Raw genomic sequence first — 23,752 nt, 5'->3', positions numbered from 1 at the left:
GTGTTCAGGGTCCCATTCAAATTCCACATTTAGGAGCCTTTCATAGTGCTCTAGCCAAGCTTTCTTCTTTGCTTCTTGGTTCAATGACATCTCACCTGCCTCATTCTTTACTGGTTTGTCGCCCACAACATCAACATTCTCCCTTCGCATCTGGTTTGCAAGGTGGTACACCTCTGAAGACCTGGTATCTACATTTTCGTATATCTGCTTTTCTGCCTCATAGCGAGCATGATGAACTGCTCGTCTAGATGTACGCTTGGCCGCATCATACTCTGCTCTTGTGCCATTTCCAGACTTCCAGGCCTTGTAAGCTAACCTTTTTGCTGTGATGGTCTGTTCCACAAGGTTTGTCCACCACCAAGTTTCTCGTCACCATCGGTGGAATCGTGTTATGCCACACACCTTCTCAGTTGTCTTCAGTAAACTTGTTTTGATGTTAGTCCAGATTTCCTGGGTAGTGGCTTTGGCTCCCATTGCTGAGGCCGATACATGTGATTCAAATGCTTCCTGGAAGTATCTGCAAGTTGCATGATCCTTGACTTTCCAGACTTTCAGGCGAGGTGTGAACTTGTGCTTGGCTTTGGTTGGCATGTCAATCAATATGTCACGAAATAGGAGCTGATGCTGTAGAGCAACTTCCTCACCAGGGATTACCTTCACATCTGTGACAAGTTTGCGCATGTTCTTACGAAACAGGATGAAGTCAATCTGTGTAGCTGCGCCTCCTGACTTGTATGTCACTAGGTGGCTGTCACGTTTCTTGAAGCAAGTGTTGCCGACAATGAGATCAAAAGCCAGTGCATACTCCAAGATCCTCTCACCCTCTGTATCAGGATCTGGCCTACCATACCCTAGACCACCATGCACTTCTCTGAATCCGGTGCCAATACTACCAACATGGCCATTCCAATCTCCGCATGGGATAAGGAAGTCAGATGCCAGGATCTTGACAGTCACTGCACGTAGTTGGTCGTAAAACTGATCTTTTTGCACATCACTGAGACCGCTTTGAGGTGCATAGACTGACAAAATGCTGAGCACACGCTGGCCGACCACAAGTTTCACTAGGATGATCCTGTCAGAGACGCTGCACTTCAAATACCTTCTCGATCCACTCCTCAGCCAAGAACACTCCCACCCCAGCCGCACCATTGTCATTTCCAGACCAGAAGAGTTTGTACTTGGAATCCTTCCCCTTGATAGTGCGACACTGTCCACCTCGGTATCTGGTTTCCTGCACACAACCAACATCAATTCTTCGGTGAGAGAGTGTTTCCACCACCTCGCATACTCTTCCTCTCAGGGTGTTCCCATTGAGAGAGCACACTCTAAACCTCTTCAGGCGCTTGCTGGATTTGCCGCAATGGCCCGACCCTGCCCCCACACCTGAGAGGGATCCAAGCTGGAGACGTTACTGACAGATCTCTGAAGACTATCAGCACCACATATCGTTGATTCTTTAGATCATACTGCCATAGAAGATTTGGAACGTGTTTTTTCATGGAATCGCCTGTCCTGGCTGCCATTCCAACTCAGATCTTTACGGCATCTTGAGTTTCTGCCGTTCCCATATTTGGGCAAAGTGCCTTGTCGTTGTCCTCTAAGCGAAGGATCCTCCGTCAAGCCACAGTAGCTACAGACACCAGGTCATCAGTCTGTCAATGACTGCTGCTTAGCTCTGCCACCCAGGTTGTGGCAGCTCATAAACCCAGAGAGGGGGGTTATACTACCAGGCTATTTACCCATAGCTGGGGATTGGATTGATGAGTGCCAGAGCGTGTCCACACGTAGGTGGGTCATGCACACTGCACCTCTAGGGCTCCAATCTACTCCGAGATCCCTAGCTGGTCAGCCTGGGGCCGTAAGGTACCCAGTTTCCAGTGTGCACCTCTGGGAGGTTACGCTAGGGTCTTGCCAGTGGAGAGGCTGTGTACCAGCAGGAGAGACTTACACACTCGGCTATCTTTTCATACCGAAGTACTAGCTGGCGACTGGTGCTGCAAGCAGGAAAATATGAAGCAACTACTACTACATACTACCACACTATGTTAGCAACAGTACTAGACGCATCACATAGGCCTGTGTATACACACACCAATTTATTGACGTTGATAAATGATTTTGTATATGTATGTCTCGCATCTTAAAAAGCGAGATGACCTATATATTTTATTTTATGATTTATCAGTTTTAACTCTAATAGATTGAAATGAATACACATTTGAAACTTTTATCAGATAATGATGCGAGTATGGAGTTACCTTAAATGTGTGAACAATAGAAAATTTTAACTTCTTGATAACTATCATCCCAATTCTTTTTAAATTCTGTATGAAGCATCTTTGGAATAAGGGGGACATAAATTGGAAATTGGGACTTTAGGGGTGGGGCAAAAACTGCCCAAAATTGACCCATTTTCAAAAATCTTCTCTACAACTGCACATGTGTAAGAAAAACTAAATGCATAGTGATGATGAGCTCGTGAGGAGCAATGCATGCTGACCATTATGTAATGATAAACACATTGCGAGCAACTAGGAACGATATGTATACTCAAATGTAGATATTCTGCTTGACTCTCCCATGACTTGAAACAAACTTGCTTTACTTATACATCTCTTTAGATTTCATGCCATGAATGAACTCATCCAGATAGGGGACAAGCAGTTCAAATATTAACATTTTTTAGTTGTATAATGTTATAAGAAATTTAATTTTTAATTCTATATAAGAAAAGAAAGGTGTATAGATAAGTTAAACTTTCATTTAAAAAGTGGACTGTTTTTCTATTTTGAAGTTTTTAATACGCATGCATCACAAAAACTCGATCCCTTTAATTATTAAATGAATGAGATCGTCCAATGTTTGACCACACCACTCCTCATCTGTTACGTAATTCTTGTGGACTGGTTCGTTGTTTATGATGTGCATACAGCTGTAAACTCGGATTATTGATGGATATATGATAATTACGATTTTATATGATAAATATTATTTACATGATTGCCTAATAAAAGAAGAAAAGCAGGGTTCTGATTCTATTACTAAATCCTTATAACAAAATCATACCCATAACTCATGCTCTAGCTGGGTAAAGATTCTTGTCATGATAGGTAAAGACTTGCCTGAATGAAATTGCCCTTCATGTAAACGATGGATATCGCTGGTATATATGATAACTTGATCATGAGATGTGAAACTCAATGGTAAGCATTGAAATAATGGGTTTTTTAAAACTCTTAATGCTGCAACCACTGTTGGTAATAACCAAAAGCAAAGATAATTAATCAGTATGTTCATTACCACTAGATGGTGTACTGTCTAAACTTTGAAATTTTGAGACTTGCATGTACATGTGTATCTTGAACCATATTACCATTAATCAAGGGAGGATGCAGGGTTTTTTTTGGGGGGTGCAAGGTGTATGAGACATCATGAGTCTTAAATTGTGGCCACCATGAGACAATAGATAAGTAAAGAAGATTTGTGAATGATATCTTAGACGCTTTTGAGCAATGAAATTTCATTATGAAGATAATCAGAAGTCAGTCTCCTGCTCACATATGGATGATATCTCTGACTAATATTGCGATTTGGCATTAAAAATTTACAAGCAGAGTTATACAATTATTGACTTTTTTTAGGTCATATATTACAACACACTGCTTTAGTCATTGGAGAAGTACAATAATTACCATACCTGGAGGTGCTTTGAGGATATAAGCATTGTATTGAGCAACAAAGTATCAACTGATTTATGAAATGATTGAGTATTTTAAAACATGGAAAGCACCAACTAGAGCTTACAAAACAATACTTTATAAGTCAGCCATCTTTGTTTTCATCTATAGAATGTAAGATCTATGGTTAAAAGAAATATTAAAGTGATTTTTATTTACCAAAAATAAAACCCAATCATATCAATTTGGGAATTTCCAACTTATTTTTTATTTAATGTTGGAGAAATCAAATTTTATATTCACCTTGAAGACAGTGTTATAGAAGTGAATATTATACACCTATTTACTGGCTATGAGGACAATAGCAAGTTTATATTGTCCCCCAAAACAGCAACTATTTCCCGAGGCGCAGCCAAGGGAAATAGTTGCTGTCGAGGGGGACAATAAACTTGCTATTGTCTGAAAAGTCAGTAAATATAGGTGTTTTATTATACCAAAGTAGACTTTACTTGTGTCAGACATACCAAAGTGAAGTAAACTAACAGCATTAGCCTAGATGGAATCGACCGAGGTGATCCGAGTGGTAAACTAATTAGAGTTATCAGACTTTGACATCACAGAAAAGAAAACGCGGGAAAATATAGCATCCAGTAAATATTTTCGAGACTATTTCACTAAGGTGAGAAAGTTCAGAAGCTATTTCACGGCTAGCGTTATCCAGAAGAAATAGCAAATTTATTCACCCAACATTTATATAGCAAAAACATTCTGAGGTATAATAAAACATTCTATTATTTTCTAGTTTGCCAATCAGAAAGCTCAGAATTATTCAATCATTTGATGGCATAAAATGTTTCCCCTTTTTAACATTGCAAGCTCAAATCAATTAGTTACTTGAAGCTAAAGATGAAGATTCCCAGAATTTGTTGGTTTCAGACCATTGGATATATTTAATTAGAATATTGTGCTCCTCACTAGGTCCCCGAAGAACAGGTGTCATGGTGGAGTTTTCAAACCTAGCCTTTCATTTCACTGCCCCTGGTGATCTGTCAGATGAGGAGTTTGATGATGTATTACAGTTCCTTCATGGACAAGTTCAGAAACATGAGAAGTCAGAAATTCACCAACTTAAGTATCTCAGTGACAGCTTGAAGAGGTATGGGCTTAATTTAATTTTGATGAATAGAAAACACTGAAATTTTCAACCAGTTGCATTATGATTTACAAACAGAAAGGATTTGGTTCATACTCTCCAAATAATAAATCCAAAATGAGCTTTCAAATTGGCAAAGAATTGTAACCTTAGGGTGTCTGCATACAAATGATCCAAAGAATTTAATTGTAGGTGTAACAGAAATGGGTTGAATTGATAAGGTAGCATATGTCAGACAGTCTCTGAAGAACAGTAAATCACTTTTTAGCTCACCTGTGTCAAACACGCAAAATGTGTCCATCATTGCTTTGTTGTGAAATTTTCTTATTTTGGATTTCTCAAGAACTAATTCAGTATGGGGCTTTATTAGGGGGTTTAAAGTCTTCTAGGAAACACAGGGGAAAACTTAACTTAAGGAACCACAAAACGCAATTAATACTACAATTTGTTAAATTGATATGCAAGCATCTTAATGTAGTGTTGTGTTTGTGTCAACCATGACCCTTGTCCCATGGTGGGGGTCACAATAATTTATTAATTTACATCTCAAGAATTGTAAGGATACATTTTGTAGAATTTATGTACAGTGTACATGCACATAGGTTTTTTAGGGTCTGTAGGGTGCTGAAATAAGGCCCATTCCTAATGCTAAAACATGGGTATTTTTCCTAATTTTAGATTTAAAATTACCAAACAATGAAAACAAATCGAAGCAGGGTAGCCTCATTTTCATTCCAAATTGTTCAGTAAACCCAAGTTTTTGGCCTTTGCTTATTTTTGCAGGTTTTTTAAAAGGGTCTGTAGGAGGGCTGACATAAGGCCTCATTCCAAATGCTAAAAAGCAGATATTTTTCCCAATTTTTTTGCTTTGAAATTCCCAAACAATGAAAACAAATTAAGCAGGGTAGCCTACATTTTTAAAATTGTTCATAAATCTTCTTCACAGGCCCACAGATTACAATTTTTGCTTCAAAATTGTTAAGTAACCCTAATTTTTTGACCTCTTATTTGAATGAGGTAAGCTTTGACCAAGTTGAAAGTTAGAAGGAGTTCAATTATGCATCTACCTTAATGCTCTCTAGATTGGTTTTCTCCGTACTTCTTTGTTTGAAAATTGTTTCCCAATTTCAAGCAATGTCACTATTTTTCCAAATTGGAAAGGCCCAGTCCCTTGAAATCAAGACTTAAATAAAACCTGTTTTAAAAATGAGGTATTAGCTTTGGCCAAATGGAAAGTCAGAAGGAGTCTAATTATACCTTAATGCACTAGGGTTTTTTCCCCTACTTCTTGTATGAAAATTTTTCCCCATTTCAAATATGTTACTATAATATCAAGACCTAAACAAAATTCCTGGTACAAGAACCCTCATGTAGAATAACCTTTCTTTACACTGTGACACCCCCACCCCCCAGATAAGGATAGGTCCACAATAGGGGTTTCAAGTTATGTATACATGAAAATTCTGTAAATATCCTCTTCTCAAGAGCCACAAAGATACTAATTGTCAAATTGATATGCAGCTATCCAACATTTTTCCAGGTTTATTTTGTTCAGACCTTGATCCCAGGGCAATGCTGGGACCACAACAATTTTGTTCTGAAATAAAGTTTCGGTATTTTATTTTAATTCCCAAAAACCCAACTGTTTTCAGAAAAATAGAGACCGTGATAGGCATCTATAAAGTAGGAAGTTTGATTTCAAATTAGATATCTTCATGTAAACATTTTGCAAGACGGAGAGAAATGACAATATTGACATTTCATGATGTATAGACAGATAATGATGAAACGGCAGGTGACTGTGAACCTGCAGCTCTGTTTCAGGAGAAAATGAAGCAATTCTATTTTATTTTATTTTTTTAATATTTTAAGATATTAAGTGTTAAATAAGTAACCTTGTTAAAGTCTTAATTACTTACAGTATCAGCATCAGAAACTTGAGCTTGTCCACATTTGATCCAAGTTCACAAATAGGTAACTTTCGGGTTAGGTAGAAATGGGTACAAATGGCCAAATGTTAATTCTAAGCATGTGAGTTTGGAACCACAGCAATTTATTCTAAACATCAAATTGAAAGTTAAGGAAAATTCATGCGTAGGTCATTCTTCTTCCTATTACATGTATTAACACCTGTGAATAAAATCATGGGAAATTGCCATTCAGATAGACCTCTCACTGCTGAAGTGCTGAAAGGTGTTAATTGGTGATATTTCAGGTAACCAAATTGAAAAGATTTGCAAGATAAGAAATGTTTAAGACATTTTTTGAAGAATGAGTGACTGGTATGTTAAATTTGCAAAAAAAAAAGTGGCTGACAGTAACAAAATTATTCATTACAATGTCTCGTATCCTGACTGGCCAGTTACTTGTGAACCAGCTAGTCTCTCTGTAAATTGGTGTTTACAGTAGATTGTGTCTACAGGAAGGGGTTAAGCTGATTTATAATAGATATCAAAGCTCTAACGGATATTATGCGAATTGACCTGCAGGAGATCTCCCTGGGATACATAAACTCATGATCCATTCAAGTTCATTACAGACAGACAGTAGATTTACTAGTTGAAGGCCAAATTCATTGGAAAACAAGATTCAATTTTACTTCTTGTTTTTAACAAATTCACACAAAATATATAAGAAGTATTTTCTACCAAATTACAGTTTTTTAATGTTTACTTGATGCACACATCTCTTTTGAACTTAACTTTTGATCTCGCGACAGCAGAAGTTGTGACATGTTTTTGTATAGAAACACTAGTGACATATTAGCTTCTTTTTAATACGTGTACCACCACACACAATCACCACACTAATGGTACAAATGTTCCCTCAATGGCGTTACTTTCTAGAGCAATTAAAATTTCAAAATGTGTCATGAATTTTGTTTGGACTTCTTCCTCTAGAGAGACTGCTACCCCAGGCGCACTCTGCTTGTTACAAATGCTTGTTACAAATGCTTTTCTAGTGGTTCTACAGAAGTGTTCTTACGTTTTTGGAGAATTCCAAATTTCATGTCTGTCATGGAGTGATTGGATAAGAAAAACTTCTTCATCTCAACTCACCATGTTACTCGATAGAGCAATAAAAAAATTCAAATTGGCTGTATTGGCTTTAGATTTGTCAATTTATTTAGACAGGTAAACACTTCAGGCTCTTGAGAGGCTTTCTTACTAGGCAATATTTCTAATTTGGCCAACACAGTAGTTTTACTTCAGTATAGAATCATATGGCTGAGGGGGTTAAGATCTTTTGGACTATATCAAGGTCATTAGGGCAGTGATTGTAGGATGTCAACATGTCATGTTCATTAGGACAGTGATTGTAAGATGACAACATGTCAAGGTCATTAGGACTGATTGTAGGATGTCAACATATCATGTTCATTAGGACAGTGATTGTAAGATGACATGTCAAGGTCATTAGGACTGATTGTAGGATGTCAACATGTCATGTTCATTAGGACAGTGATTGTAAGATGACATGTCAAGGTCATTAGGACTGATTGTAGGATGACAACATGTCAAGGTCATTAGGACAGTGATTGTAAGATGACAACATGTCAAGGTCATTAGAACAGTGATTGTAGGATGACAACATGTCAATTAAGGCTATTAGGACAGTGATTGCGAAGTACCCTAAATTCAAACCTGCACTAAGGGCCGTAGCAGTGAAGGGTTCCTAAATGTGGCAACGCCTGCTGCGACACGTGACCTCCATTTTTAAGGTCATATCCGAAAGACCTGTGACTTCCACTTCTAAATACCAAGCATTTGGCGAATCATTACCTATGTTTACATCTTAGGTTTGACGCGGCCTTGGCATGGGTGGGGCTCGACCTCACGACGACCCCCCCGCCCCCCCCCCCCCCCCCCAGTTAGGAAGTGAACGCTCTACCACTGAGCTACCGTGACCGATCATTAATTGTAGGATGTCATTATGACCTCCGTGTTAAAAAAACACCTTATTTCAAATATTCCCCAGGTGAGATGAGCCTCATGGACATTTTAGTTAAAGTAAGACAGCTCTTTTTTTTTCCAGTGTGTCTCATAAAAACTTTTGGATGGCAGCAGACACCTTAGACAAAGAAAAGAACAGAAAACTGAAGGAAATTATCAATGACTACTTTGAAAGCCAGAAGATTCTAAATGAGTACAACCAGAGAGAAGAAGATGAGAGTGAAAAGCAGGTTAGTGTTTTGTTCTCATTTCTTACAGAGAGATTTTTTTCTGTAAAGGAGATTTCCAAATTACTCAGACTAAACATTATACAACGCACATATATGTACCACAGTTATACATATTTTTTTCCCTGAGCCAAAGGCTCAATAATTTGATGTCAGATGAGCTAGATATCTTTCATTGATTAGATAAGTTATGTGACAGCAAATATTAAAATGGATACAAAATTAAAGCAAACTGTCTACAAGCCCCCCCCCCCCCCCCCCCCCCCCCCTCACTTGAAAAAGAGGGGGCATGTTGTTTTGCACCTGTCAGTCAGTGTGTAGACCAAGTCTTATCTGTTTAATATCTTAAGAACTCTTTTTTGCTTGACAGACATAAGGAGTAAATGACCCCAATTGATTTTGGGTTCACAAAGTCAAAGGTCAAACTGGACATTGTAATATATTGTCTCCTCTGCATTTTGAGAATCATTTGCTTGATTGAGACCAAACTTGATTTTTAGGTTGTATGGTCAAAGGTCAAGGATCAATTCACTCTGAAGATAGAAAATTATTGATTTATTATGTCACTTGCTCTCTGTTTGAACATTTTAAAATTTTTCTCAGATCCTACTGTGCCAATTTTCAATCCTGAATTCTGTGATTCCTGCCCTTTACAGGGGTTAACGAAACTTCAAAAAACGTTTCAATTTTTTAAAAGTAGTCCTTCTTTACTCTAGGACATCAAGCAGACAAACTCTGTACATATTCATGATGAGCAAGTGACGGAGGCCTCATAGGGGCAAGATCAAAAGATTGATGTCGGATAAAAATCTAAATTCAAATAGTTATGTAGAGGGGGGATAATCTGACATCGATTACACTTTAGTGGAAAAAGAAAAAAAGACAAGCTACTGTTAAAAATCACATATCAATATTACATTTTGATGAAGATTTAATAGTTTTAATGTACACTTTCATTTGTGAAGATATACAGAGTGTTACTTATAATCGTATGTTTTTACTTGTTAATCAATTTTGCAAAAATGAAGGGGGGAAAATGCTGTAGGCCCTTTTTTGAGGGGCGGGCTGGGATGATAATCTATCAATTAATTTTAATTGGCCTTATATAGTGAAAATGCATTATTTAAAAACAATATTATCTAGACTCCTTCCATCTTCACAAGTCAAAGGTTATTGATTCATTACCTAGCACTAACCCCTTGATATCAGTCAAAATATTTCAGGAGAGCATATGGTCACCGTCATGTCTGTCCATCTCTCCGTCCGAGCTCATATCTCCTAAACCTTTCATCATAAATTGATATACTTGATCACAAATGTTTCTTGAGACAAGGACTTTTGGACTAAGGTTTTTTTAAGGTCATTTTGGAAGGTCAAGGTGACTCAGAACATATAAAAGTTCCTTATTTCAACAACTTTTGATATTAATAAAGTTCCCATCTTTCAAACCTTTCATTAGAAATTGATCATCATTTCAGGGAGCATCCATCAATTTTACTGATATTCTTCTTTAATAGATACTAATTAAGTCAAAATAAAAGCATTCATAGTTACTATTATAGAGCACATCAATACATATACCGTTAAGTCAACATTATTCAATACACATTTATAATTGTCACTTTGAAGTCACTGGCAAGTGTTGTGACAGGAAAGGAATTTGTTTTCACTGTCAGCACAAATTTCCAGGAGATGCTTCTATAGCTGAAAGAACTGAATGTCATCGCAGCACTTTCACAGTCTTTGGTTTTATCTGTAGCAGCGTTTTTACCAGACGCAGACTTTACGACGTCACTGTAGAGAATATTGTATTCACTGCCATCCATTTTGTAGCTAATTCCGCATTTCTTGAATGAATGACCCACAATCTCTGTGGGAATGAGTCCCAGGGGTCCTTGAGGTGTTCCAATTTCCAAATCATAGCTGGTTTAAACGTTACACTTTATCAATTATTGGCAATTATCATGATTAATTTTTCATCCGTTTACCTAAACAGTGTTTTTCTCTTAATTACTCGCATCCCTTACCTGACACTGTGTTTACTTATAGAGACATGCACTAAAGAAAACGGGCATGGGATGCTGTTAACATAAGCAATCAAGTTTTAATTGAGTCAAGAATTATATTCTAAATTGTCTTTTTAATCTTTATCAAAAATATTTTAGACAGTACATATGAATATTTCAATATCAAATCAGGTTCGCAATTCAATTTTACCGATAAATGATATATTTATAGCAAGTCAAGTTACTGAGAGAATAAGTAATGTAAACAATTTACAAAATGAATAATATACGATAAAATAAGTTTATTAAAGTTTCTGAATACTTGTTCTTTATGCATAATCTTAGAATACATAAACAGTATATGTCCAAACTTTGTCAATAATAATCATTGTTTAAAAATACTACATTATGCCATCCAGAAAAATACCAATCTTCTTTGGACTCGCCTATAAGTCAGACAGAGAGTTTTGGACTTAATAGGCGAGTATATATGGTATTAGGAAGTTATCTTAGGCATAACCAGACTGTGTATCGTGACCATGAAATAAAATCAAGTTGTCAAAATAACTAGTAGAAATGTTAAAATTATTTCTTTTGAGCCATGTTATTTTAATGGAGATCTAGAGACATTTGAAGATCAAATTTGGCACAAAAATTGCCAAGAACAGATGGTTTGTTGTGACCCTGCCTGAACAGCAGTTACAGATACAAACTGATAAATAATTGTCCAGGACAATGAAGAAGCATGGACAGGAAAAAAAGGTTACTTTTAATCACAAAAAATAAATTCTTGTAATGTGAAAGATGCACAGGCATGTACCTATTAGATATCTACTGTAGAGTTTTTGGTTGTGTGATACTTGGGTGACCAGTGAGGTTTCTAGATATGCCGATTATAGGTAAAAATTACCCCATGCTGTCATTGTTTTTAGGTCTCCCCATAAAACAAACAATCTAGATGTCAATTCCTTGTAGTTATATTCATATTAATATTTTGAATTTAGCTTGTTTGTTCTTATAGAGATGTATTACAAATTCGAAGGTCAATGCTTTCATAAACAAATAAATAATTGAAACAGCAAAGGTTTATTACTGAGGAAACATTGTAAATATTTTAACTTTTATGATTGAAGAAAGATTAGTGGGTTCATCTCAGTCAGTTTTTAAAGAATTTTATAATTTTGTAGATTGTGTTATTATGATAATTAATGTTGAAAATTTACAATCCTGGACTGGGATGATTTTCTGATCTTTATGATATTGACCACATTGTTTAAGTTGATGTTTGTTTTCATTGAAATACTGTATAAGAAGGTTTTAAGACAGATTTGGACCCATGTGTTCATTAATCATTTTCCAAACTTTGGAATAAATGGCATCCCACTATTTTTCTGGTGTTTTTCAGCCTTCACCACAAGAGATCTCGCAGGCCATTGCAGATATTAGACAGCTTATCAGTATCCATGGTCATGAGCACAGATTCAGTGGAAGAGCCATAGCACGCATTTTCCACGGTATCAGCAGTCCCTGTTTCCCTGCTCAGACGTGGGGACGTGCTCGGCGATTCTGGAGAAGTAACATGAACCTGGACTTCAACTTTCTTGTAAAACTTGCTGTACAAGAAATTATCAGATTTAAGTAGAGATACATGACTGAAGTTATCTATGTTTCAAAGACTGTTTCTAATTATTATGAGGTATTTATAGATTAATTCTATTGTTTCTGGTTTTTAATCTAATGTTTCTTACAAATAATTGTTAAGGTTTCCAACAAAAGACCTTGTTATTTTGTTTAAATTTCTTCATAATTCCTGACCATTTAATTCATCTTATCTTGTTATCCTACTTTGACAATGTTTTGAGCAATGATGCATCTCATGAATATTTTTAGCTCACCTGAGCTGAAAGCTGGAGTGAGCTTCTCTGATCACATTTTTGGCCGAGTTGCACAATGTGCATCTGGCTTATAGTATGGTGAATGGCAGGCAGGTTGGCGTCCCTATAATAGGGTACCTATTTTGTGTAATCAACTCCTCTCACACCTCTAACTTGACATTCCTCAAACTTTTTACAGTTGTTATGGATACATTGAAGATGAGCATGTGTCTTTTTTAAAGTATAATCAGACTTTTTTTTGAAAAATTTATGTGTAGTTGAACTGTCATTTTTTAAGCATGTCTTGAATAGACGGTACCTATTTTTGTAATCAACTCCTCTTACAGCATTTATTTGACATCCTTCAGACCTTGTACAGCTGTTATGGAAGCAGTGAAGATGTGCATGTGTCTTTTTGGAAGTGATTGGACATATTCTTCAAAACATTTACATGTAGTTGAACTTCGTTTTTTAAGCATGGTACCTACTTTGTGTAACCAGCTCCTCTACAACATATCTTAAAGCAAACCCAGCCATTTCTGTTCTTGAATTGATTTTTCCCCCTCAAAACCCAGCATGGACACCATGTACTTAATTAAGATTGGTTATATCAATTTATTATCACTTGAGTGACACATCGGGTACAAAGTTATCACCCCCATGCCCCAAAACATATTTTTGGTCAGTGTATCAGGCATTATTAATGGAATTTTTACGGTAATGTTGGTTAATGAAATGCAAAATACTTCATGAAAACATTGAACACAAGAAGGTTGAATTTCTTTGTCCCTTTGGATCCATTATCTCGTCATGGAGATGCAAAGTTTACACTAGTAAATTTGCATTCATCAAGTGTGAGATAAATTGGTTGTTTTACTGCAAGAATACATTGTCTTATCACATGTTTCATCATGCTGTATTACAAATGTGATAAAGGAACAGTTATAAAACTTTATATTAAATCTTGGGATTTAATATATACCTATGAGAGACTCTGTAGATATGAATTAAAAGAGATATATGTTCTCATATATAACAGCTTATGTAAGTCATTGGATTGCTCCAATAATGGCACTATATATCTTCATTAGTTTTGGGGATTTTTTCAAGTTACATAGATTCTCATCACTTCCGTTTGACAGATATAGAATAAACAATGTTGTGTACTTGCCTGACTACTCACTGCAGTGTAGGAATCCTTCCTCTGTAATTCAATTTTTACCAATTGTTTTGTCTAGAATGAATGTCTGTTGTTTTATGTATTCTTAATTAGGTGTATCTTATGATGTAACTGAAAATGCAGATCTGCATGCACTATTTTTTTGCATCTCTCTTCTGAAATATTTTTTGTTCAGATTTAGCGTGTGTGTGTGTGTGTATATATATATATATATATATATATGTGTGTGTGTGTGTATATATATAAACGTGTTGTCATATTTTATTTAAAATTTTACCTATTGATTACTGGATGGACACTGAAACAATTTTTCACATTTGGATATATATATAATTAATTAATTGTATATTGTTTAACGTCTCTCTTGAGAATATTTCACTCACATGTAGATGCCACCATTGCCAGTAAAAGGCTGCAAAATTTAGGCCTATATATACTCGGTGCTTATGGCCTTTGAGCAGGGAGGGATCTTAATCGTGCCACACCTGCTGTGACACAGGACTTAGGTTTTTGCGGTCTCATCCGAAGAACCATGTGTGTGGGGAGAGAGAGAGAGATAGAATATACAATGTATGTAGAGCAAAAGCACTTTGGAATAAATTTGAAATCTTCGATTTAATTTTTTCTTCTATTTTTGCCAACACCAAAGCCTTATTCAGTTCATTCAGTTCTTACTCAAATGTATATTACTTAACCTGGTAATCAAAGAAAGTAAATTCAATACATTCTGTAACTACATGTATATGTTATAAATGCCTATCACATTATGTGAATGAAAAATGCAAATGTGCATGCAATGTACTTCAAATGGTTGTTTTCTGGAATCCCTTACTATGTCTTCCCAAAAAAGGGAGATATTGTTTTAGTGTGCATTCTTCTTATTCCACTTCTCATACAAAGTTTGTGCAGGCCATAACTTTTTTTTATCTCTTGACATTTGTTATGTGGGTATACCATGATAAAACAGTGTGTCACGTACCATTTTTAGCTCACTTGAGCTGAAAACTCATGTGAGCTTTTCTGATCACCCATTGTCCGTCCGTTTGTCTGTAAACTTTTCACATTTTCTACTTCTTCTCCAGAACCACATGGCCATTTTCAATCAAACTTGGCAAAAAGCATCCTTGGGTAAAGGGCTTTCAAGTTTGTTCAAATGAAGGACCAGGGCCACTTCAAAGGGGAGATAATCACAAAAAATGGGATGGGGTCATTTAAAAATCCTCTCAAGAACCATTGGGGCAGAAGAGCTGAAATTTACATGAAAGCTTCCTGACATAGTGCAGATTCAATTTTGAATATATAGGGAGAATCTTTAAAAATCTTCTTTTCAAGAAACACTGGGTCAGGAAAGTACAAAACATAAAATCTTCCGGACATGGTGCAGATTCAAGGTTGTTAAAATCATGACACCCCCACCCCCCACCCCAGGGATAGGTTGCAGCCACAATAGGTGATCAAAGTTTTACATACAAATATATATAGTAACATCTTTAAAAATCATCTTCTCAAGAATTATTGGGACAGAGAACTTTACAGTTACATAAAGGCTTCCTGTCATAGTGCAGATTCAAGTTTGTTACAGACCCTGAAGCGCGCTACTACACCTCCAAAGCATTTCGTTTCGTTCCGTGCAAACCGTTCACCGTTCCGTGCAGACTGTTCAGCGTTTCGTGCAAACCGTTCACCGTTCCGTGCAAGAATCGTTTCGTCTCGTGCAAACCGTACACTGTTCCGTGCAGACCGTTGCGTGCAAACCGTTCCGTGCAAAAAACGTTTCGTGCAGTAGTCACGCCTACAGAAGCGTGCAGACCGTTCAAGCCACGCCCCGAGAATCGTGCAGAACGTGCAAGTCATTCCACTATGGCATCCAAGAAAGGTGGACTTCAATTGTCGCTCAGAATTCGATCAGTTATTTTGAATTTAAACAAAACTGGACTATCCAAGAATATGAACAATGGTGGAATCGATCTTCGCTTTAGGATGAATTCTAACAGTCGAATTAACACACTCAACAGGATGATTGAAATTTGGACTAGATTTTTGGAGAAATATAATGATGACCCTTTCATATGTATACATTATGTGCAGATATAAAATATAGTCACTATTCGTGATAGATTTTTTATAGGCTATATACATGATTAATATCTGTTTAGTCAATCAATAATCGAACATCAATATCATCAATAAAATGTTGATACAAAGCACATTTACTGGAGTTCGATAAATCCCATATTTTGTTTGTATGTTTCTTTTTTTCACGCATTCTTCCGTCAATTATTGTATACGAATTAAAAAAAATCCACATTCACGTCCTCCCAAAAATGACCAAAACCTAATATTTACATTTGCCGATGCACTTCCTTATATGACAGTACTAATGAAATTGATGTTCAATTTCGTGTGACATGAATTTGGTCACGTGATCAGTTTGTTCTTGCGTATGAATACAATCACCGCTTCAAAAGTCAGTTCCTGTATTTTCACCTGGCTTCTTGCTTATGCAGTGGGGGATTTAGACCACCACCACCCCTCCTCTCGCCACAAATTTAATAATAGAAATAGTGTGAGTAAAATTCCAGATGGGCACCCAAAATGGCTAATAAGCACTTGACTTTCACACACACCCTTTCGTAAACCCTGGATCCGCCACTGCAATGACATCATAACAGAAATAAACGCAGCAGGATATTTATACAGTTTATTTTGTAAACAAAAAAGAATTTCATCAATTTATAAAAGAGAAACATTAAATATATATCGTTCTGTTGTTTCATTTAATACAGTTTTAAATACCATCTGCAACTTCTGCATGGTAAGCGGTAAATGTAGTACGGCCGAAAGTCCCGGATAACGATTTTTGCACGATTTCTTTCTTAATAATCAATAGAATGACATCAAACTTATTATGATAACTGTTTGTGACCTATTAAACAAGAATCATATAACTTTTTCTGGGAATTTTGTAAAGAAGATAATGAACCAGAGTTTTCGGATACCAAAACGCGGTAAATCTAGTACGTTTTATAAATGCCGAAACCCGAACACGGTCGCCGATCTTTTGATCTACCGAAAGTCCGCGTTTTAGCATTATAGACAATATTGAATCAGACTGAGTTCTAGATATCTAGGGTAGCTTAAATAAATCGCAATTGCATATATGGTGCATTTATATGCGCATTTTATTGTATCACCCTACATATTATTTGTAATTATACATGTGTAGTACACGCACTTTTTTTTTGCAATATTTCAATTCACTTTGATATATATACACTATAAATAGTGTGCTTCTTTTTAAACTTCGGTTGTTGAAGCATATTCGTTATTGAATTGATTGAATGATTTTATAATTCAATTATTATTTTGATACAGTGTAGGCTACTAATTAATGCATACGAAGTGTGATTTAAAGTAACCATATGTACATGTAATTTATTGAAGAGGAACGACAAATTTTAATATTATCATTCCATCGTCAAGACGATTAACGACTGTACTATCATATTTCCCTTTTCTTTCTTAATCAAAATGACAAAATATTGTAAAAGCACACTTTCTGGGTTACATTATTTACTTTAGGGGGTATAATTTCTTTACTTTCGGAGTTTAAATTTTATTCAAAATAACATGAATGGGGAACCTTTGCGTGGTTAGAGCTGGGCAACAGAATCAATGGTTAATGTTGTAAGCATGACTAATTACCGACAGACATCCTCAACTATCGTTTTACATGTACGCGTACGCTGTTTAGGTACGACTCTACCAAACTAAGGGGACCTACTTGTTCCGATTACTAGTATAATCGTAAAACAAGAACACGATTACAAAATACAGCAGTTTTTATTATTAGAAACATAAAATGTAGTCTTCTCAATATTTTTTGCATGAATAGGATTATTTAAAACCCAGTATTTACAAAGGGGCTATGGAAATCGATCAGTGTCTTCGATCGTGTTTGGGTTCCAACATTTATAAAACGTACTAGATTTACCGCATTTTGGCAGGTGAAAACCCTGGTTTGGTACTTTTGTAGAAGAATTCTAAGAAAAAGTTTATAATTTTTATGTACCTAGGTAACCTCTGCAAATTATATGTTATTACATGCAGCATTAAGAGAGAAAACTCGAAAAAAATCGCTATCCGGGACATTCGGGTTTCGGCCGTACTACATTTACCGCTTACCCTTCTGCATGGCGAATTTATAAAATAAAGTTCTATGATAATGGAAGCGAAAACATGTAGGCAGAGTTATACGCCTACATGTATTTACGTCATGATGATAAGTTAACCTGCTGTTTCCGGGCAACTTCCATCACGGCTATGACTCGACGTGCATCATAGGGGAGGCTGGTTTCGAGGCTCGAAAAATTTACATGTTCATGTCAGGGTACCGGTGCGAGTCTTCTTTAAAATCTACAACCGCGAGTCCTAACGATGAACATACCTTGTTTCTTTCCAAAAACCTGACTAAGAGCTTAACGTTAACTTGAACCATCATATCCTCCATCAATTCTCTCAGATCCTTTGAATTTCTGTCGAAATCTGTGATCAACAATTGCGTTTTAAACTCAGTAAGCTAGACCGACGCCAGTTTTTCCATCGCTGATCGTAAACGGAAAAAAGTCACAATCTGGGTAGGAAAAAAAGTCACAATATGTATAAAGAGTGCCTATGACCACACCTAGGGAAAAAAGTCACAATTTGTTTGATGTCGCACGTTGTTGGTTCTGGCGTACATTTTGCTAAAAAAAAAAAAAAAACAAACAACAACATTTTTCCTTCATCCTATGTATGGCTTCAAAGATTGTAAATTGATGCCATTTTGTCTAATTATACAAGAAATACACGTCTAGAAAAGGCCCATAATGCAATATACCTATGCGCATATATGTGACATATCGCTTAGGTACGAGTTGTCATCAATTGAAGAGGAGGAGTCAAGGTATCACACCGGTAATTGTCCAATCAAAATGAACTTACCAATCAAAATGAACTTAGTCAATTGTAGTTCCATATACATTTGTATTTAAAGAAATAATTTTTTTCCTTCCGCGATTTTTCTCATTTCCTCTTCTTCTTTTCTCTTAATTTTTGTACCCCTGATTAGGAAATTTTGTGTAATTTGTAGAAATAACCAAGTGTATACATTTAAATTTAAGGAACTATTTGCTGTTGGTAACTGAGGCTACTTCCTGAGGTGCACTCCGGCTGTTTACATACATGTGAAAAACACATGAATTTGAGGGTAGTCTTGTTTGCGGGTAATTTATTTTTGAAAATGCCGCGTAGGGTGTTGTTTTTCTGGTGTCGACAGACGAGATAGGTAACATAGAACGTTTCTGACTGCGTTATTCGGCATCAATTCTGTAAACTGATTTTTAATGATTTTTTTTCCTCTATAGTAATATATAGTGAAAATAATTACCGGTGTGATACCTTGAAGGAAGTTGTGAATTTCACAATTTCCCGTTTTTCTCAGTCTTTTCCCTTTTCATCGGCTCAAAATCAGCACTGGATATCAAAACAAGAGGTTTGAAAAACAAAACGGTGTTTTAATAGGTCATTCAAGAAACATGAGGCAATACACAATGCGAAATTTCAATTACATCTTAATACGTATCAACAACGTATTTTTTGCTTTATACAGCTAGAAAATTGTAAATATTTGTATAAACACCCATCTACATAGCATACACCGGCGGTTTTAACACTTAACACATCCAAAAGACGTATCAAAATTTCACATCGATTTTACAATACGCACATTGCACAATACCCCCCTCCCCTCCTCCTGCCTTCCGCAACTGTTAGATGGACTTTCCTTGACATTCATAAGCATCATACATAACTCTATGACTTCTTGATTCAATGTCCTTATTGTAAATTAACCCAATTAAGAGATTTCGTATTTCTGCGTAGAGTTTAGAAATTTTATTTTATTTTTAATTTTTTGTCCTAAATAGAAATTCAGATAATTCATGGTAAATACCCGTCAAGGTCACTCATATGAACATCAAAATGTCTCCTTAACACAGAAGATTTCAAATTATTCGTTTTAAGGGCCCAACACGCAAAGTAATATTTCTGGCACGATTTACGACAGTCCCCTCCGTAGCATGATATCAAGGTTCTGACGGCGTAGGCCTTAATTCTATTGCCGGCTTCTAAAGCGTTGACCAAAAATTTGTGTTCTGTCCTGCATATTAAGTTTGTCAGTAGATATTCTTACAGTTTTGAGTATTTTGAACACTTGCAATTCAACGTCACTATACTTAGCGCCCTTGATATCTGGCCTACATCTTCTTTAGAACCAAAATTTAGGAAATGTTTTAGCTTCAATTTTTTGTAATGAACAGTTACATGGATGATTTCTGTATGATTTGTGTACATGTTTTAAAACGTCATATTATCCAGTCAGACTTTAGTCTTATTTATTTGTTTTAACCAGTATTTAGTCTTCTTAATGTGTTACCCCTGCTTTGAAGAAAGGCTAAATACGCACAACCCCTGACAGATTAGGGGGCCATTATCTGAAACACTAATCACCCGTGAGTATCAACTGGGTTTAATCTGTTAAGCGTAATTAATGGGCTATTCTAGGATACCAAATTGACCAGATGCAGATTCCATTATAGTACCGAAAATTGAATATTTTCACAAAACCAAAGATCTCACTCATATGAAATTTGAAATAATTAGCAATTTTAAAAAAAATTATAAATAAATTTAGGATTAATAAGTGATTGAAATAGCAAATTTCATCATTCTTCTTTCTAATGAAACCATTTTTGCGGAAATATCTTGATTTTATACAAAGTTATTTCAATTTAAAAAGTACCACACGCGCTTCATATTTCACTGATGAAACAGGCAGAAATCACGATAGTCCCAAGGGGAAGTAAATCACCAGTTACGCCAGTTATCTTGCTCTGATCGCTGTGTGCATGGGGTATACTATTGATGAATGAAGCGGGCACCTGCTGTGCAAATTTTACATTTTTTGATGGAGATTTAGTTGACTTCAACTCGTAACCAGATTCTTGGGTACGAGTTGACCTATTGGGTACGAGTCGGTCAGGGTACGAGTTGACTTGACTCCATCATGGAAGCTCAGTAAGAACACAAATCAAAATAGAAAATATAAATATAAGAAATAAAATATCATTTTTGAATGTTATTGGGATATGACATGAAGTTGGTACGTGATCAAATCTACTATAACGCCCTTCGGGCGTTATAGGATTTGATCACGTGACCAACTTCATGTCATATCCCAACAACATCTTATTTCTTAAATGAATGTAAAATTTTACTAGTCATTATTATCAACTGTTTAATCATACCAATATTGTTTTTAAGGCATTCCTAATTTTCTTACAGGTAATACACAAAGGAAATCTACAGTTTTGTACTCACCATATTATGTTGACACCATCTTCTTTTGTTCCCAGGGGGGGGGGGGGGACTTTATACATGTATGAGGCATGGGGTCTAGGAGCCGCCTTGAGACCCCCAGTGGGTCCAGGTCGAAGCCCTGCCGGCAACTTCTGGATGTTACGGATTTTATCGGACTTGAAATATGTCCCATATATAGTCATTTTTACTATTTTCGTTCATTTTTGACGAGGTGAAATGACGCAGAGTTTAAGGTTTTTCTCTTCCTAATAAAATAACTCAATAAAAACTGAAAAGATTTTGTCATGTATTTCTCCGAGAGTGGAAGAAATTATTGCTTCTTTTATTGTTTACACTTTCCTAAACAAGAGACCACGATTCACCTTAAATTTGAAATTTTAGGGGAACGCACGCTGGCTGCCCCCCTTCCCCCCTTAAATCCGCCATATATATATATTACATAACATTTTACATCACTCATTTGTTCCAAGTGATTTCGAAAGAATGGAAAACCATTTTACGATGGGAAAAAAAATTCTATAGTAGCATGATTTTATAATTTAAATTCTCAAATAATGTTTCACTGTTCCTTTGTTATTTCAACACAGAAGGTATACATGTACATATCTTGTATTTTAAACTTGTAAACATATTAGCCCACTTTCCTATGTAAAGAATTATTTTTACCATTGCTGCATATATGTACTTGTAAAATGTGATAATGATAACAGATTTCACATAAAGAATTCAAATAATACTTACGGGAGAAAAACGGATACTTTCAAGTCGCCTTCAAAGATAGGTGTGATGAGAAAAGTGAAGAGGGGGTTGTTAGAAGACGGAAGAGGGGGTTGTTGCTACAGCAACGGTGTACCCCGTTACAGGTGAATGAGCTTGGAGATCCCAATTGTTTTGATTGATCCCTTTGTTACAAGTAAGGACAGGTGACAATTTTCGTTGACAGCTTAGCACAAAGCCCATGCGTATGGGTATACGGACTCCCAGAGATGGCATGACTGACGAGAACCTCTATTTTATCTTGCATTACTGTACATTTATACAAATGCGTCTTTATTCATTTTCTTTCTCTAAGAAATGTGTAATTGGTTTTCCTTTTTTTTTTAAAGTGTCTTGAAATATACAAATTACACGTGCTTTTTAACACTATGATCACTCAGACTGATATGCATACATATAATGAAACAGAAGCGAACTTTGTTCTTTCAATTTGAATTAATTTAAGATATTGTTTAAGACCGTAAAATAAATATGCAAGTTAATTAATTTTCATTCTACAACGATGAGGTTTTTGCATGTCTTTCTCTTTTTCTCGACGTGTGTATATTTCGTTACCTGATGTCCGACAGTCTTTGATTAATCTCTATTCATTTTACACAATTATTGTAATCAAAACAAAAGTAATACCATGTCGGGCAGGTATAATATTCATTACCATTTCTTTCTTAATCTTTTTCTAAGTTTATCATTATATGTACATTTATTATATACTTTCAATTTCATCTCTTCTTTTTTCTTTAAAAGTTTGCGGGCATATATCACACGATATATGCCCGGAAACATTCCGGCCCGCAAACATTACGTCACAATCAAATTTCTACGCCGTTAATTTTCAAATTTTTCATGTTTTTCATCTTTTACTCAGTTAAACCGATAAAGTTATTGTTAAAAATAAGATTATTGTTACTTTCTAAATGAAATTGAAAGTATATAATAAAAAGGTTATAGACATTGTATGGGAAATATGACGACCTCGTTTTTTGTCGCGAACGGACCTCGCAAGCTCGGTCCGTCTACGCGCCGAAAAACTCGGTCGTCATATTTTCCCATACAAAGTCTATAACCTATAAGTATTATACCTATATATTATGGTTTAATCACTCCCGTAAAGATGAGACAATTAAAGCGTGCAGGCCACGCCTACCGTTTCATGTAAACCATTCACAATCATTCACAAAGCGTGCAAGCCACGCCTACCGTTTCGTGCAAATTGTGCAGACCGTTCAGGAACTGAGAAGCGTTTCGTGCAAATCGTTCTGTGCAAACCGTTCAGCGTTCCGTGCAAGAATCGTTCCGTTCAGCGTTCCATGCAAACCGTTCAGCGTTCCGTGCAAGTTTTATTTCGTTCCGTGCAAGTGGTGTAGTACGCATCAGGGTCTGTAGCATCAGTGACCCCCAGGGATAGGTTGGGGCCGCAATAGGGATCAAAGTTTTACATGTGAATATATATAAGGAAAATCTTTAAATATGGGCCAAGGTGACT

At 36.1% G+C, this 23,752-nt stretch overlaps 1 protein-coding gene across 3 annotated transcripts in view; it reads left to right on the top strand.

The window, feature by feature from the left end:
* LOC125653880 (ATP-dependent DNA helicase Q4-like) overlaps positions 1-14,687 on the top strand; it is a 200,442-nt gene extending 185,755 nt beyond the window's left edge. For all 3 annotated transcript variants that reach the window (XM_048883566.2, XM_056150184.1, XM_056150179.1), the window contains exons 20-22: positions 4,659-4,836; positions 8,869-9,016; positions 12,425-14,687. In XM_048883566.2, coding sequence (XP_048739523.2) covers positions 4,659-4,836; positions 8,869-9,016; positions 12,425-12,661 — 563 coding nt within the window. In that variant the 3' untranslated portion in view covers positions 12,662-14,687. The remainder of the gene's footprint in view (positions 1-4,658; positions 4,837-8,868; positions 9,017-12,424) is intronic.
* The last annotated feature ends 9,065 nt before the right edge of the window (positions 14,688-23,752 follow it).

This window comes from Ostrea edulis, chromosome 1 (assembly GCF_947568905.1).
Source record: "Ostrea edulis chromosome 1, xbOstEdul1.1, whole genome shotgun sequence".
Classification (NCBI taxonomy): Eukaryota; Metazoa; Mollusca; class Bivalvia; order Ostreida; family Ostreidae; genus Ostrea; species Ostrea edulis.
The sequence above is the reverse complement of the archived record's forward strand: the minus strand, read 5'-3'. Positions and strand labels throughout refer to the sequence as shown.